Below are 18,853 nucleotides of genomic sequence, written 5' to 3' on the forward strand. Positions count from 1 at the left end.
GTTAGCTTTTAACAATAAAACAAACAAAAACTAAAACATTAAATTTGAATTGACAGTCTCGAAAAGATTCCCATCATTCACTCTACTCTCAAATGGCATGAAGGGCCAAAGCAAAGGTTACCATCGGCCAACTTTTGGTCTCTGGTTTAGAGCCCTCAAATCAATATATCCGCCCCTGAATGTCATGTCATATATCATACCTATATAATTTTTCTAACAGACAACTTGCCATTAATGGCAGGTACATGAATCTTTCTAAAAAGTTTTGAATAATGAATATATATATATATATATATTTATTTTATTTTATTTTTTTATTTATTTTATTTTTTTACAGCAATCCGTTTTATTAAGCACATTAATATATTATGTATGCTATAATATATTTTTTATTTAATCTACACTGTTAAAAATTCTGGGTTCTACACAATCGATTTGTGTTGGAAAAACATGAAGGAATTAAGGAATTAAAAATTTAAGTGGAATGAACATTAAACAATTAAGTTTTATTGAACAGCAATAATTTTTTTGTATATATGCAGCATTTATCTCTATTTATATAGCTTTATAATATTAAAGTACAGAAAAAAAATTATAATTTGTTGTATAAATATTTGCTTGATTTATTTTAATAACATAAATATAATGCAGCCAAATTACAATTGTGTAATTTAAAAATTATACAGATATTTGCAGAAAAACGATATGTATTTCAGTCTCTTTTCTCTTAATTTTGAAGGCACGGGACGCGTTGTGCTGGAGAGGTTGCTGCTGTGGCCGATAATGACATCTGTGGTGTCGGAGTGGCCTACAATGCCAGGATCGGAGGTGAGTCGGCGCATTTAACTGGCGTTTTCTATGTTTCGTCACGTACAGTCTATTCTATCAGCACACAGAGCACACCCTGTCCACTCCAACATTTGCATTGCAAAACACCTTAGTGAGACATCAGATTAGTTTCACATTCAGATTAGCTCCGTCTCGGTGTATGAGGGCTCGTCCTCACCCAGAGCACTTGGAAAGAGGAACTCCATTAGCGATGGCTTCACGAGCTGGAGTGGGACGGTTATCACAGGCTCCAGCATACGTCCCTTCGAGCCACAGATTTGGACTGTAGCGTATGTAATCCATTTAATTGGCTGAGGTGCTTTTATCCTGTTGAGTGCAGATTTTCTTTCATTACTCTCCTCCGCGCTGCCAGCTGTCTGTGGCCAGTTGGACTCTGGATTAATGTCATTGATAATGCTTTTGCTCTCCACATCCACTCCAAAAACTGTTAGCCAGGAGCCTACAGATGAATCTCAGCTGCTTAGTTCAGTAATATGATGCAGTGTTTCAGCTAAATTATGGTGTGATTTACCTCATGATGTTTAAAATGCTTTCTTTAATTGGACTAAAGGAGATGGTAGTTGAGATATAGAGTAATTTACCCAAAATTGAAAATTACCCCGTTCAATACCTGACAAAAATATTGTCGTCTGTCCACGTTTTAGAAACAACAAATAATATCTTGACTTCTAGTTGATCATTTGGTATCAGAAGTGGCCCATAAGAAAGGCAAAGGCCTCTAGATTACACTTATTTTACCAAAACAAAACATGATCATGGCTTGATTTTTTTCATTATTTAATTAAGACAGTCTTGTCACTTAACAGAAATAGTGTACAATATCGAATATAAAGGCATGGTGCAGTGGAAAAAGAGTTAATATTCTGTATTACTCCCACGAGCTTGGAGGACTGCATCCACATCTCTGCAATGACTCAAATAACTCATTAATAAAGTCATCTGGAATGGCAAGATTCTTTGGATTCATCTTTAATGCCTCCTCCTCCATCTTACCCTAGATATTCTCAATAAGGTTCATGTCTGATGACTGTGCTGGCCAGTCTTGAAGCACCTTGACTTTCTTTGCTATTAAAATGAACCCAAACTAAGTTGCCATTTGTAAAAATCAGATGCAGAATTAATTGAGCCAATAATATTATTAAAAAGCAACAATAGTACCAGTGAATCTTTCCATTCTATTACTGAGCAATGATTCTACGTTGAACCTCACCAAGCTATAAAAAGCTGTTTGGGTGGCTGGCTTAACTTCTGCTAAAAAAAACTACTAGGCCAACATTGGCTGTCTCCGCATAATTTGGACATGTACAAGTGGCTTGGTACAGCTTCAGGACATTATAATGTTGGAATTATCCACAGCTCGAGTGAAGTTGGTACAAATGTGTTCATTAAAGATCTGGACTTCAGCTGCTGACAAAATCTTAGGGATGTAAGAATATTGTAAATACCGTCATACCGCAATAGTTATTTTTTTCAATATTACCGTAGACGCATGACTCAATAAAACTATATTTCTGAGAAAATTTGCTTAGGCGAATGAAGCGAACGGGAGGTAGCAGGAACTACAATTCCCATCAGCCCAGGCGTGGCCATCATCCTTTGCGGTCTGTTGTCACTACAGATCCAGTAATGCGGAAATGGAGTGTGTTGCTAATAGCAGGGAAGAAAAAGAGCTGGAAATGATCGAACCTAAAGCGGGTTTTAAATCGGATGTGTGGAAGTATTTCGGTTTCTTTCTAAAAAGATACGAAAAAGGAGAAAAGGTGACAGACAAAGAAAAAAACAGTATGCAGGCACTGCCAGACTGGTGAAAGTTGGGAATACGACTAAAAACAGTCATGGGGACTGCAGAACACAGCACACTTGTTAGATTGATGCAGACATTGACTTGTACTGCAAAGAGACCTCTATCTCACTCATGGCTTGTCCTCTCAAGTGGTGGAAAGACGATGCACAACGTTACCCACTGCTGTCAACCTTGGCTAAATCATATCTCTCTGTCCCAGAAACCTCAGTCCCAAATGAGAGGGGGTTTTTCTGTTGCAGGGGACATGCCCAGAGATCCCAGCTTTTACCAGATTATAGTTATTTGATAATTTTTCTTAAAAAACCCATCTCTATCTAAGTGAGTGAGTGATTAAATGTTGAATTAAATGTTGAATTTGATGAGTTTTCAACAATACTAGATTGAAACTTTATTTTTTTTATATATGGTTTAATAGTTTTTTTTATTAAAATTGAATAATTGAAGTTCCTGTTTCGAAACTTCCAGATAGATGGCTAATTTGTATGTCATTGATATGTTCAGTGCTAAGGTAAATAAACACTTTTGGCACTTTTTTCGAGTCTTTTCATTAGTTTTGTTTTTCCTGTAAATGATTCAATAAATACCGTACCGTGCCATTCATACCGAGGTATTATCGTACCATGAAATTCTGATACCGTTACATCCCTACAAAATCTCCTTGTTAATTGCACAAAGCAATGATCAGGATCCAGAATGATTGCCTTACTTTGTATAATCGATAGTTGATATTGTATTCTGTTTTTGTTTTTATGTTAACTTCTATTCATTGGATACCCTGTTTCAAGAGACCGCAGGGGAAGTGGAGTGAATGTATTTGATTTAATATATATTTCATTATATAGTTTTGTCAACCTGTACTTTTTGTTAACAATTAAAAATACAAAAAAAAACAAAACAAAAAAAAACAACAATAGCAGTGGACAAAAATACAAAACCTTTGTAATTATTGTGGATCATTTCACCTTATTCTTCAGCGACGAGCGAGTGCAGCCATTTGAATCTTTTTGGCTTGAGATTTTTGGTCTCATTCACTTCCATTCGTTTTTAGACATTAAAATATGCTCGTTTCGCTGTTTGATGTTGCAAACTGATGTTTCCTTAGTATATTATTCTACTTGTTCTATATAGTCATGCAAACATTTGTTTGTAGAGCAAGTAGTTTGACCGTTTTCTGCCGTTTATTATTCCTAGTACTTTCTCCCATAGGCGACTGAATCGAAAGTTCCAAAACATTCGCGAAAACTGGCGCACTTCCGCATTTTAGAATAAGGTCAATACGGCATAGTTTTTTTTATCCATAAGACTTCAATACATCATCGGGAGCTACAGGTACAGTATTAATGTCGTCTTTTTTTTAACTCCTAAAATTTTTACATGCGTTTATTTAGCTACAACTGTTTATTAACAACTGTTTATTAAGTTAAAGGTTTGTTATTGATTAGAACTTGAAGTGGCAATGCGATCTTAAAAAATTCTGAGAAGGTCTTAAAGTCTTAAGGTATTAAAATTACCTGTAGGATTCTTGCATGTACCTTGTATTAATAAACAGCTAGTTAGTAGTTTATTAAGCTCAGTATAGTGTTCGTTAATGGTTTAATACTATAAAATAGTAACCAAAAGTGTTTCCAAATATTTTTTTATGAACTATCCCTCCATCTCCACCATCTGATGAATGACATTATAGAATTGTTTGTAACATGATTATGTAACACATTTATTTCATCACTTATATAACACGTGTATTATGAGGTCATTCTGGCTCTACACAACAGCGACCATTGACCATCTCTGATCAAACCACATTTAGGTCCTAGTCTGTTCTGGGGGAAATTGCTTTGAAGGACACCCTGGAAGTTGTTAAATGTTCAATTCTGGACTTTGACTTTGAAACGCATTATACCTTGTGTTTATAATTTGTGCTGGTGATTGTTATTAGAGCAGCTCGCCAAGGCAAGCTTTACTGTTATTACTAGTGCTCATACTTGGATTAGGCGTTTGTTGAAGCATGAAACCTCAACACATAAACCTTATACAAAAAAAGTGTTGCGTCTAGGGACCACTTATTGTTATTTTCTTCTTCGAGGCATCTTGTTTTGTTTATGTGCTTTGCTGAGTTCAGTTTTAAAGTGTTGCCATGTCCACTTACTATGCGAGACATTTATTAAAATTCTTTGGGCTTAAATTATTTAGTTTATGGAGTTAATAAAGTAGGCAGGTTGCAATAATTTTGGTTCATTTACAGCAATAATGACTTTGGGTTTACGTTTAATGGATTTGTTCTCTGTTTTTTTTTTTTTTTAGATCTGGCAACTAATCATCAATGAGTAATACACATCTCTTTCTTTGATTATTTTTTTTTACTGCACAAACAGTATAAAAGAAATCCATAACTGTAATATGAGTTTACAGTAAATGCATCAGTTTGTTCAGTTTGGGTCTGTGTATATCTCGTATATGTATTTTTAAATTTTTTTTAGGGAAGTTTATTTGGATGTTGAAAGTATTTGTCACTTCAATAAACTACTGTGATTCAGTAACCCACAGGTTTTTTTTAAGTATTTAAAAAAAAAGGCATTACTGCATAGCTCTATATATGAATAAAACATAATATTAGTGATGGTTCATGGGCCGAAACCAGAAATTTAGGCTTAAAACTGAATTTTTGATTCAATTATTTTTAGTTATTATTAATCATTTTAATTATGTCTATACTTGCAATAAAATCTGCCTTTTTTCATTAGTTTTACCAAAACATTGAACACACAAATATATATGCATGTATTTATTTATGTATTTACTCCTTCATTTATGTATTTATTTTTTATGTTTTATTCTATATATTTATATATATATTTTTTTTATTTAGTTTTATTTATTTGTTTTACTTATTATTTTTTATTTAATTCAATTAATTAATTAATTAAATTTTTTTCATTTTATCTATTAATTAATTAATTAAATTAATTTTTTTTATTTTATTGTAGGTATTTATTTATTAGCCTTTAGTTTATTTATTATTTTTGAATATTTCAATTTAATTACATTTATTTGTAAATCCGAAACAGAACAAACAGTTGAACAAGTAAAGCTTTCAAAAGAGATACTCAATCAAATAATACGTTAAACAATGAAGACATCATAGGTTAAACAACTAAATATATAATTTAATATGTACAACTGCGTATGTTTGACAAAATACTGCCCTCTAGGGTCATTTTTTTCTAGCTTACTAATGAAGATAATTGGACGTTAAATGCTTTTCTGAGCTAAATAAGGTATTATTGTAAGCAATCTTTTGACAGTAGAAAGACTGTTATTGATTACAAGAGACTTCAAATATTTTAGTATACGGATTTAATATTGAGATTTAAGAATCCATATCAGTATAGATTGTAATTGAGAAGACAGGTTAACACTAAATTTTTATTTATATATATATATATATATATATATATATATATATATATATATATATATATATATATATATATATATATATATATTATTTTTTTTTTTTTTTTTTTTACAGAAATGTTAGCAACGCATATTTATTTGGCATACAAATGATTTGAAATGTAGGCTACAGACTTTGCACTTTTTCTTGTGTTTCAGTAAAACATCACACAAATCAGGCTCTGTGATTTATTATCATAATAGTGTGAATGAAACATCTATTTTTGTCCTATAAGTACTTGCAAAACGTCAGGTGCACAATGTGTCTCTGTTTTTAAAGCTGTCAATTGATATCAATTCCCCATTTTAATTTAACGCTTTAATGGTTTAATGAATAGTCAAAACTGGAAAAAAGGATAATGATAGAGTACTAAAAATTGTTCTGAATGTAAAACAGCAGAGTATAGATCTTGACTATAAAGATGTAGAGAAACAATATTATTTGGATCACTTTCAAAAATGATTTTTTCCCCTAATAAATGATTAAACACTGACAGCCAGTCGGAATGCATAAAAAAAAAAATAAGGAGTTGCGCAAAAGTTACAGTCGACATTGCAGTGAAGCTCTGCTTGATGTTAAGCCCTCTTTTCAAAGAGTATTTAAAGATAATGACTATGTAGAAAACAATTGGTTATACAATAGAAAAGAAGGATAAAGAAGACATGGATACAAACCAGACTAGCAAATTGAAGTATAAGAATTGGAGTACTTCTGGTTAGGGCTGGGCAATATGGGCAAAAAAAAAATCATATCTCTTTATTTTTAGGAGTTTTGACGGTATACAATATATATGCGGTATTTTCCCATAAATGTTTACTTGACAGTTAGTCTTTATTAAAACTATATTAAACAATATATATATATTAAACAAATGCACGTTATTTTTTTTCCACTTTTTTTTTTCTCCACTTTTTTTTTTTTTTAATAATCGTTTAAACCACTAACCGTTTGTACACTATAGGCACAAACACAAGTCAAATCACGTCTTCCAGTTAAGGGGCTAAAATAAATAAATCTTTACAACAGAATAAATAAGTAAATAAATAAATAACTGATTAGAATATAATCAGAATTCAAGTCAATATGCCATACAAGAGCAGAACGCAGAGCTAAATGTGTTATAACGTAAATGTAAAGTAGACATCTTTGTGTAATTAATACTGAACTTATAATCAGAGAATATGAGGTGGTGTCATTTCAAAATGCAGTATAATTTTGTCCCATTTTGGCGTTTTTAATTCTTTTGAACACAGTTGCTGCTTGTCAATTTGACAAGGCCTCTACGTTCGTTCTTGCTGTCAATTGCGGAAGAAATGATCGATAAAAGGTTTGAGATAAACCGCTCTGACAGCTGCAGGCTCCGTGAGACTTGTGTGCACACGAGGGGGGAGTCAGATTTATCCAGGGAGTTATATTTCGAGTCATATTTCGATACAACACCAGCACTGCATGTTCCTCCATGTCGCGTCAGTGATGGGTCGTTCTTGAACGATTCGCTCATTTTGAACAAATCTTTTGTATGACTCAGAGAGTGAATCATACATTTGAGCATGCGCACATTTGTGCAAGTGGAGCTCGCGTGCTACCTCGGAGTGGTCGGTTTCATGCAGAATGCACACGTCTGGCCATATCGATATGAAAGATATTGGATAATACCGCATCGCGTTGGGGAATCATATCGATATATCCCCAGAGCTCGATATACCGCCCAGCCCTGCCTCAGGTATTCATTCATTCATTTACCTCCAGCTTAGTCCTTAATTTATCAGGGGTCGCCACAGTGAATTAAATCACCAACTATTCCGGCATATGTTTTTACGCAGCGGACGCCATTCCAGCTGCACCCCAGTACTAGGAAACACCCATACACTCTCATTCACACACACTCTCATTCACTGCTGCCAATTTTGTTTACCCAATTTACTTATAGTGCATGTCTGTGGACTGTGGATGAAACTGGAGCACCCAGAGGACCACTTATAGTAGTTTGACATGCGCTATAAGTGAATTGGATGAACTAAATTAGCCGTCGTGTATGAATTCATGTGTGAATGAGAGTGTGTGTTTCCTAGTAATGGGTTGTGGCTGGTAAGGCATCCACTGCGTAAAACGAATGCCGGAATAGTTGGCAGTTCATTCTGCTGTGGGCACCCCTGATAAACAAGTGACTGAATTGAAGGAAAATGAATGAGTTATGAGTTAATTAAATCATAAAACCCATACATGCATTCACCCATAGATCCTCCCCTCTTAGAAATCAGGGAAGTGAAATGACTTTAAAACACCAGGAGTAAATGTGAATGCGTCTCTCTCGTCTACTTGTGCACCAATCGCCCAAATCGCATCTTAACAGCAGGTGTAAACCGGGCCTTTGGGTGTATTATAGGGAAATGGGTTTAGTTAGCAAACACCCAATACACCTTAGCACTGTGATAGTTTTATTTTACTGCACATTTCCTTGCACTAAATGAAAGCTACGTGTCAAATCTGCCTTCATATGCAGATGGAGAGTGAATTATGGTCCATCTCTCGCTTGCTCTCTCTCTTTTTGTCAGCTCTGCTTTAGTTTCTCTCTAAAGCATCTGTTTTTTAAATTAGTCTCCTAATGAGAAGCAGTACCCATTTCACCTTGAATCCATGGGGGAAAACTTTGCTTAATAAGCTGCAGATCCTTGTCCTAAAGGACCATGAGGGGACCGAGAGAATGGAAGGTTTTTTGGACAAATGACCCATAACATCAGCCTGAAATGGCAGACGCAGGAAAGCTGAATGTGGAGATGGCAGCACACTAGCGGAGATGGCAGGCACACAACGCGGCTAATTCCTCTGCCAGAACTCATTAAGCAGCAATATTGGTTCGGAAGACTTGGAGGAAGCAGTGGAGTGCATTGTTGAAATTGCTTTGTTGTTGCATTTTGAGGAGAGATACTGTAGGTTGTTTGTATTTACTGTCTCAATAATAAAAAAACACACATCCCTGCTTTTATTACCACAGTGCATACATGTGTCTGTGCACTCTCTTTTCCTGGGAAGTAATCATATCCAGTGTTTTTTTGTCTTGGTTTATAAAAGCATTCATAATTCCCAAGAAATTTTTCTGTGTGTTTCTGTAATTGTGGTTTTGTTTGTGGTATTGTCTGGACTGAAGCTCACAGGTTGCTTTAAAAAGCTAAAATCACTAACCTTTTCTTTTGCTTACACTAAAATAAGCTTGCTATATTTAGATAAAGGTGGCATTGTGGTTCAGTGCTTAGTAAATTCAAATTTTTACACATTCTGTGTAAAACATATAGTGGAGTAGTTGGCAGTTATTTCCGTTGTGGCGACCTCTGTAAAATTAATGAATGTAACTTATTATTATTATTATTATTTATTTATTTTTCAAGTAATGCTACAGAAACATCTTCAGATGCACAACATTTGGATACATCATCAGTGTTGTTTCCTGGACTCACGTGGTGTTTCGGGTCTTGCAACAGACACCCTCCTCCAGGCGACCCGACCGAGGCTGATCAGACCCTGGCCTGTGTCCAAGTGGCATGCTACTACCCCCACCGTTCCCCCCTCTTCAACCAGAGCCATCTGGATGCTTTTTCCGCTGCTTCCACGTTGTTGCTTATGGCTCTTCTTCGGTTTGTGCCTGTTATTCCCAGTGTACCATAGGCCTTGCTCAGGGTGTAGCTGGCAAATCCCCTACTGCCCACTTCCACTGGCATGCACCTGGTCCTCCATCCATTCACCCGACATTGCTCCACTAGCTCTTGGTATTTTCCCCTCTTCCTCTCCTGAGCCTCCTCCATCCTCTCCTCCCAGGGCACAGTTAGCTCCAGCAGGATTAATTGCCTTGTGGCCTCAGAGACCAAGATTATGTCAGGTCTCAACTTAGACTGGGTGTTGTGTGGTGGAATCTTTAGCTGCCTCTCAAGATCAACTGACATCACCCAGTCTTGGGCCTTGGAGAACAACCCAGCAGAGCAGATCTTTGCTGTTCTCTCTGGCCTTTGTCCTTCCTTGATGAACTGAATGAGCTTGGCCGTGGCTTGGCGGTATGGACTGTCCTTGATTCCCTTGCTGATTGCCTCAGCAATGGATTTAAGGACCTGATCGTGTCTCCATCGATACCGACCTTCACCTATTGCCTTGGAGCAGTTGCTCAAAATATGTTCTAGTGTCCCTGGCTTGGAACACAGCAGGCTTGCAGGTGTCTCTACTCTGCCCCATATGTACAGGTTCGATGGGCTGGGAAGAACGTCGTAGACCCCATGGATCAAGAATGTAATGATAATGTAATGTGTATTTATAAAGCTCATTGGGTGTATGGCCACACACGATAAAAGCGCTCCACAATAATGAGGTTGGGTCTCTCCACACCACCACCAGTGTGCAGCATCCACTTGGACGATGCGACGGCAGCCACAAGACAACGACTCCAGTGCGCTCACCACACACCAGCTATTAGTGGAGGAGAGAGACAGTTATAGAGGCAATTCAGTGGATGGGGATGATTGGGAGGCCATGATGGTTAAGGGCCGAAAGGGAATTTTGCCAGGACACCGGGGCAACACCCCTACTCTTTTATGAGAAGTCAGAGTTTTGCTAGTGGTATGAATAATTTCAGGCTTGCCTGTAAATAATAAAAGTCACTTTAGGGGAAAAAACGTAATTTTCCTATCGTTGTTGCTTTAGGTGATCGTTGTTGCTTTTAATTAAGGTGTCCTTCTTTCCCTCCTTTCTTCTTTCTTTCTTTCTTTTTTTTTCTTGCATCTTACCTCCGTTCATTCTTTTCTTTCCTTCCTTCTTCCTTTTCCTTCTTTCCCTCCTCTTTTCTTTCATTCTTTTTTCTTTCTTTCTTTTTTCCTTCATTCCTTCATTCATTATTTTCTTTACTTCCTCCATTGCTTCTTTGCTCCTTTATTATGTCTTTGCTCTTTCGTTTTTTCTTTCTTTCTTTCTTTCTTTTTTCTTTCTTTTTTCTTTCTTTTTCTTTCTTTTTCTTTCTGTCTCTTTCTTTCTTTCTTTTTCTTTCTTTCTTTCTTTCTTTTCTTTCTTTCTTTCTTTCTTTCTTTTTTCTTTCTTTTTCTTTTTCTTTGTCTTTTTCTTTCTTTCTTTCTTTCTTTCTTTCTTTCTTTCTGTCTTTTTCTTTCTTTCTTTCTTTCTTTCTTTCTTTCTTTCTTTCTTTCTTTCCGTCTTTTTCTTTCTTTTTCTTTCTGTCTTTTTCTTTCTTTCTTTCTTTTCTTTCTTTTTTCTTTCTTTCTTTCTGTCTTTTTCTTTCTTTCTTTCTTTCTTTCTTTCTTTCTTTCTTTCTTTCTTTCTTTCTTTCTTTCTTTCTTTCTGTCTTTCTTTCTTTCTGTCTTTTTCTTTCTTTCTTTCTTTCTTTCTGTCTTTTTCTTTCTTTTTCTTTCTTTCTTTTTTTCTTTCTTTTTTCTTTCTTTCTTTCTGTCTTTTTCTTTCTTTCTTTCTTTCTTTCTTTCTTTCTTTCTTTCTTTCTTTCTTTCTTTCTTTTTTTCTTTTTCTTTCTTTCTTTCTTTCTTTCTTTTTTTCTTTTTCTTTCTTTCTGTCTTTCTTTCTTTCTTTCTTTCTTTCTTTCTTTCTTTCTTTTTACTTTAGTGAATAAACTCATTGCCTTAAAGTTAAGTAAACGAAGTATGTGCATAATTAAAAAAAAAAAAAATTTAAGTCAACTTTATAAATCCAAGTTGCAATGGATTTACTCACTTTTTAAAGTTTGCTTTTTGTTTTGTTTTTCAACAACTCGTTGGAAATTTTGCATTTTGAAATCTTAGCTTTTTTGTGAACTTTAAAAAGGTTCTCCTGACATTAACCCTCTAGTGTGTATCTGTTATTCCTTCCCATTTTCTTAAAAGTAATCATATCCAGAATTCCCTTTGATATTTGGGGGTTTTGAAATTTACATACATGATAAAAACATCCATCCTTTCCAAGACATGCTGTATTCTTTCTGTATTTGTGGGTTTGCTTGCGGTATTGTCTGCTTGGATAGCTTTGGAAAACCTGAAACCGCTGTGAACTTTTGTTTATTTGCACTAACCCGTATGAGGGCAGCCTTGAGTAACCTCGCCCCCTTGTGTATCAAAGGAGTGATTCACATTGTTTTCAAGATGTCCGACTCTGATTTCTCATATTTTCTTTAACCACTTAAAACCTAAGAGCTGTGGGCAACAACAATTCTGATGCTGGGATCACAACAAACTCCACACCTTTGACATTTTGGCTCAAATTCCTTGGTTCCTTTTCCAAAACCCCAATTGGGCTTAAGTTTCCTTTTTGTGCAGGGAAGTGGAAGAAAGATAAGATGGCCCTGTCTGTTGTGAAGTGTCTGTAAAGAGAAGAATGCAGTCGCTCGTCAACTTTGAATGAACTCCAAATTCGAACACAAGCTCACAGACTTTTGCTTTGAAATGTGCTTTTATTTGCAGCACTGTGTGTTTGTGCACCTCGTCTAAGTTCTGTGTGGGCCGGATGTTCAATCTTCAGAATGGCTGCTTCCTGTACGCTTAGTTTGATTGCATGTCTGTCTGCACATTCTCTTAGATGCAGTGGTAATTGATGTATATAGTTACTTCAATTTATAGAATCTGGGTGTGGGGGGTGAATTAATTTTCTTGGCAGGTCAGATTTGATTATGATTAGTGTATCATTCCATCAGTGTGTGTGCATATAAATATAGAAATATAATCAACTGGATTATTAATTAGAGGGCTTTTTTTCAGCGTTTAGCCTCCAATGGTTACAACCCTTGATGACTTTTTATTAATTATTTCTACAATGTTTTTTGCCAAACTCAAAAAACATTGTAGATGTTGGTAACTGGTAGTAATTGACTTCCATAGTATTTTTACCACTGTGTGGAAGTCAATGAATGCCAACATTCTTCAGAATAGCTACTTTTGTCTTCAGCAGAAAAAATAGTTAAATTTAGTTTTGGCACAATGTCTTTATTTCCTGACTTTTCTTCTTCCACCCTTTCTCTATCTTTCTTTCTTTTTTCTTTTTACTTAATTTTTTTTCATTCTTTCCTTCCATCCTTCTTTGCTTTTTTTCTTTTCTTCTTTCCTTCCATCCATCCTTCCTTCTTTCCTTTCTTCCACCTTTCTTTTCTTTTACTTTCATTCTTTTCTTCTTCCTTTTCTTCCATCCTTTCATCCTTTTCTTTCTTTCTTTCTTTCTTTCTTTCTTTCTTTTCCTTCTTTCTTTTTTCTTGCATTCCCTTTCTTTTCTTTTCTTTTTTCATTCTTTCCTCTCCTTACATCTTTGTTTCCTTTCTTCATTTCTTTCTTTCTTTTTTCTTTCTTTCATTAGTTTCTCCTTTCTTTCCATCTTTTCTGTTTCCTTCCATCTTTCTTTTCTTTCTTTTTTATAATCCATCTTTCTTGCTCCATCTAATCCATCATCTTGCTTTCTTTTCTTCTATCTTTCTTTCTATCTTTATTTGATTTGATCTGATTAGTCCACATGGCTCTAAAAACAGGAGTAAAACAATACTTATTATTATTATCATTATCATGCTGGTTTTTCTGGTTGAAAACCAATTAAATTCTGTTGCTTTATTATTTATTATTACTGCTGATTGTACTAATATTACACTAAATTTGGATTTTAATTACTAAGTTATTCCAGTCTAATTGGACTTATTTCAGTGCTTCTCAGTGTTTGTCTTTAGTAACTAAGGTGCACATAACTTCACACAGAGTCGGTCAGAGTTATGTTTTTTTCTTCTGCTCTCTATTATTTTCTTTTATTTGTTTTTGTGTGTGCAAATAAAATCCTATAATGTCCATCCCTGCAATTCTTAAGTGGAATCATCTTATCTAAATAATGGATTACAGCAGTGACCCTGTAGCTTCTAGCTGCTGTTGGACATAGAAAAGTGTGCAGTTAAGTGTGATTTTGTTCTGTCTCTAATGTGTATATTGCTCTGTGTATTTAAGGTGTGCGTATGCTGGATGGAGAAGTCACTGATGTGGTGGAGGCTCAGTCTCTCAGTCTCAACCCACAACACATTGACATCTACAGCGCCAGTTGGGGACCCGAAGATGACGGCAAAACTGTGGATGGGCCTGCAAAATTGGCCAAAGAGGCTTTCCAACGCGGCGTAATAGAGGTTTGGCTTTTCTTTCATCTGAAGTTGTTGCAGTTTTTTTTTTGTCATTCACACCTGAAAAACAAACAGTCTGCATTTTTCATCTTTGTGCGTGCGTGCGTGCGTGCGTGTGTGCGTCAAGCCTAGTCATAATTTATGTTCTAAATTTTCCCACCCTCTCTCAGCCATTATAATTAATCAGACTATATTTAATGATGCTCTAAATTATATGGATATGCAAAATATGTGTTATCGTTGACAAATGTTTAACATGTCAGCATAGTAAACAACATTGTTCATCAAGCTGGATCATGTGTGCAATTTAATTAAATGTATCAAATTGTTAATGTTTTTACATATTAAATTAGGTAAATGCATCAAAGGCATTGCATTTTATGCAATTCAATCAGTAAATACTGATCTAATCAGTTTGTATTTGCACACAGAAATTAATTTTTTAAAAATATTTCTCATGTGATTTTTAACAGAGCAAGGAAACCTTTCAAAGTATTTCCTTATATATTTTTTCTTCCTTTTTTTCTGGAGAAAGACTCATTTCAATTAGATTAACCTTGTTATTAAACGTAGTTAAGCCTTTAAATTTTACGTTAAGCCGAAAACGTGTGGCAAAGAGAAAAGAAATCAGTCAAACTTATTTTATAATCCGAGGCATTCTGGCAGAGGGTGAAGTCTTGCAACAATTTAAAAAAATGTATTTGATTTCCTGCATCTGCATGTTTATACTTTCTCCAGCTTTGAGTTACAAATGTTTCAGATAAGAGCATCCTGTGTGCATTAATCTATCGTCCTCCCAGGTCTACTAAAGACTTTATTAAACAGTCTGGGGACTTGTTGAGCAGTCTTTTACCAAGAAATGATAACATTTGAATTTTGAAGGATTTTAATAGTCATGTTTGCTGCCCAAACGATTTCTTGAATCTCATTGGCTCTTTTAATTTGACAGCATGTGCAGGGGCCCACTCAAAACCATGGGCACACGTTGGGTTGTGTTTTGTCATACGGTTTATCAGTCTGCAATATTGCATTAGATGATATGGGATTTTCAGACCATAAAGCAATCACTTTTGAGAGCACTTTTACCCACGAAATAAGCAACTCATCTATTGTCTTCTGACGGTTTCATTGATAGGGGCTCTTCTATTGATCCGTTTAAACATTTGTACATTAATGATCAACATCTAACAATGCTAGAGAACCCTCCCTCTTATCTGGATGTTATCCGTAATAACTCATTGGAATAACTAAATAACAGCTGCACTTAGTTACACATAGTTAGTTTCAAACCTGTCTCTCTTATCTCTGACTGATGCAGTAGGCTGGTTAAAACTCAGCAGCTGTCCATTGGATATTTTCCCTTCAAAGTTTTTTTAAGTCACCATTGAGATTATTAGCCATTATTAATAAGAGTAGGGCTGTGCGGTTTGAGGAAAATATCTAATTGTGGTTTTTCATTTTTATTTATTTATTTATTTTGACAGATATTGCGATTTGGATTTCCAATTTAATCTTGTAGTCAAGTTTCAGCTCAATAATCTGTAAGCCGTGGGAACAATTCTGTGACAGCTCTTAAAAATGACCTGCTTTTGTTTGGTGTCTGTGACTTTGAAAGCAAAATATTCCCACATTACAAATGCTGGTTTTCTTTGATATTAATTCGTCTATTAATGCTTCTGAAGCAGCAGATGCCATATTCCCACTTGTCAGCGGCTTGTTTGTTTGTTTTTTATTATGGCTGTAGTTCATAGTTGCACAAATCTGATTGGGCAGAATGAAAGTGTGCTCACTCAATTGGCTAGTAAGCTCTGTCAATTCGTCCTAACTTGTCAAATTGTCCATTCAAAAAGTAGGTGGCATATTTTGATGACTCAATATGCTACCCATCCATTTTTGCTACCAGTGTAAATTTTAATGTATATTAGTGTAATATGAAGCTGTAATATTGCCTACCTAACCGCAACCTCAGAACCATTCAAATACAGTGTTAGTAGCATAATCTGATGGGTAGGATAAAATGTCAGGACACCTGTTGTCACACATTTGCTCTGCGCAGGAGAAATTAAATAATACATATATATTTCATATCACAGCCTCTTGCAATTATTTAATCGCAATGTTTTGAATTGCGATTGCGATTCAATTTTGATTTATCGCACAGCTCTAAATAAGAGTCTTGTTTCTTGAGGTGTGCCTTCACAACTGAAACATGCCATAGTGCAGCCTCTTCTGAAAAATGTCTTCGGACTGTGAGGGAAACCGTAGCACCTGGAGGAAACCTACGCGAATACAGGGAGAACATGCAAACTCTACACAGAAATACCAACTGACCCAGTTCGGGACTTGAACCAGCAACCGTCTTGCTGTCATGCGACAGTGCTACTCATTTAGCCACCATGCTAAAAACGAAATTACTTACTTATTAAAACTATTTGGTTTAAAATGCAATAAAATCTTGACTCTATTATACAGGACTCAGTAAATGATTGAAAATAAATTACAATTTCCCAGGAGGGTAATGTGATAATCATACATTTATTATAAACAATGAATCTTTCGAGTAGAATCGTTAGTCATTTGAGGTTGTTTAATTATTGCCTGAGGTTTTGATTTGGCATTGATGCCAAGAAACCAGTATAAAGCCTACACATTTCCCTAAATACAGAGGATTTTTATAATTAATTTATTTGTTTTTATTTACTTGAACGTCTACATAAAGAGCAATGAAAGAGGTCCAGTTTTCTATGCCATCTATATTTGCTTCTGTGACTCATGGGCTATTTTTGCTGTTTCCTGCCATTATCTACATCAATTGCTCCGTGCCACAAACAGTAGACGTGTTTTCATTGATATTCCTGTGCTGAAACTGCCCAATCTGTGGCTGAATTCGCCTCTTAACCTCAACACTTTTACCAGCAGCGGCATTTCAGAGGGCATAAATGTGCGCTTCAATTGAATTAAGTGGATTTGCTTTGAAGTCGGTGATGTCAGAGGAAGATGCTCAGTGTTTGATTTCGGCACACTTCATTTAAGAGAGCCTCGAGTCATGAAAGTGCTAACTTGTCACAGTGAAGTTTGTTTAATTTAAATGTCACATTAAATGGCAATCTTTCAGCGAGACGTCTTCATGTGGATTTTCCAGAGCGTGAACAGTATTGACATTCTTAATTCCTAATTACTTAACGCCATTTGAGCTAAACTGCTATCATGGAGCGGCATTAGTTTCAGCCCTTCACTCGCACATGAACATGCGCTGAGGTTTCCTGAATCTGGCCATGGCCCAAAGAGGGAGGACAATGGTGGAGAGCCTTGCCAAGGCACTTCCTACCTACCGCAGTGTGTCGTGGATGGATTTTATAGGAGCAGACCTTATGGGGAAAACGCTAGCAGGAGATTTGGTATGCTAGACCCACTGTGTGGTTACATTTCAGGGCTGATATGAATCACAAGCAATACTTAATGCTAAAAAAAAAAATGTTTTCTATTTTTTTAAAGTCTTGCTTAATGGATAGACGATATTATTAAACCATTTTTATGCATAATAGTTTTAATAACTGATTTCTTTTGTCTTTGCCATGGTGATGTTGCATAATAATTTTAATTTTCTACTAAAAGTGCTATAGAAATAAAGAGGAATTAAATGGAAAAACAATGTACCAAACTGTATTGCATTAAAGTTGCTGAGGTAATTTCCTAACTTATTTTATAACATTTAAAAATAATTAGAAAACATTACTTTAAATCATATAAACGAATGCAGAACATTCTCACAGTGCAGTTTATTACTAAATAGAAATACACTAGTCAAGCTGCACCTGCCTTTGCCTTGGTTTGCTCACCGATGTCTTGCGCAATTTCCTCTATTGCTCAGATGAGACTGAGAGTATTTGTGATTTACAAAAAATGTATTAGTTTACGACAATTAAGTTTAGTTTGCTTTGTTTGTACTCAACAATGCAACAAACAAAAGGTTTTGATAACACTTTAGTTTAGGTCACTATTCATGCTTTTAACTACTGGCTTATTACCTGCCAACTTAAGATATGAACTGTTTGTTATTAGTTATAAAGTATGATCTTATCATCCCCAATCCTACCCAAAAACAATTCATAAAGAGCTAATTAGTGGTTTATTAAGCTAGTAGTGTTAGTTAATGGTTTGTTAATATCATGAATTGTGACCTAAAGTTTCACCAAGGTTTTGTTAAATAAGAAATGACAATCTCTGACATTTCCTCCAACCACTTCTCTATCATCATCATCATCATCATCATCATCATTTTGTTCTGGGTGGCCCAATTAGAGGTTACCATTGGCCAGCTTTGGCCCCCAGGCCCTAGTTTGGTTGTCTCTGGTCTAAACTAATACGTAGAGTCCATTTGAGATTTGCAATGTTAACCAAGTAGGGTAAAACTAGTGATAAGTTTGTAGCAATGTTTGATAGTCTTCATGTTTGATAATTTTCTGAGCTATCTATTAGTGATTTTGCTGTAAACATCAAGTTTGAAGTCAATTTTTAGCAATCATTTTAATACTCCAATGACATTTATATGCCACAGACAAGAGATGCATTATGCAGAATCATTTCCAAATATACAAATCACATTAACATGACTGAATTAAATCAGATC

The 18,853-nt window shown here is 35.3% G+C and overlaps 1 protein-coding gene across 5 annotated transcripts in view; it reads left to right on the top strand.

Moving 5' to 3' along the window:
* Nucleotides 1-18,853, top strand: part of furina (furin (paired basic amino acid cleaving enzyme) a) — a 218,928-nt gene that overhangs the window by 159,974 nt on the left and 40,101 nt on the right. For all 5 annotated transcript variants that reach the window (XR_015494861.1, XR_015494862.1, XM_087259703.1 and 2 more), the window contains 2 exon segments: nucleotides 740-828; nucleotides 14,057-14,229. Coding sequence is in view for 3 of the 5 variants with exons in the window: in XM_087259703.1 (XP_087115829.1) it covers nucleotides 740-828; nucleotides 14,057-14,229 (262 nt within the window). In the remaining 2 variants the exon portion in view is untranslated.

This window comes from Danio rerio, chromosome 7, assembly GCF_052040795.2.
Source record: "Danio rerio strain M-AB ecotype USA chromosome 7, GRCz13ab, whole genome shotgun sequence".
NCBI lineage: Eukaryota > Metazoa > Chordata > Actinopteri > Cypriniformes > Danionidae > Danio > Danio rerio.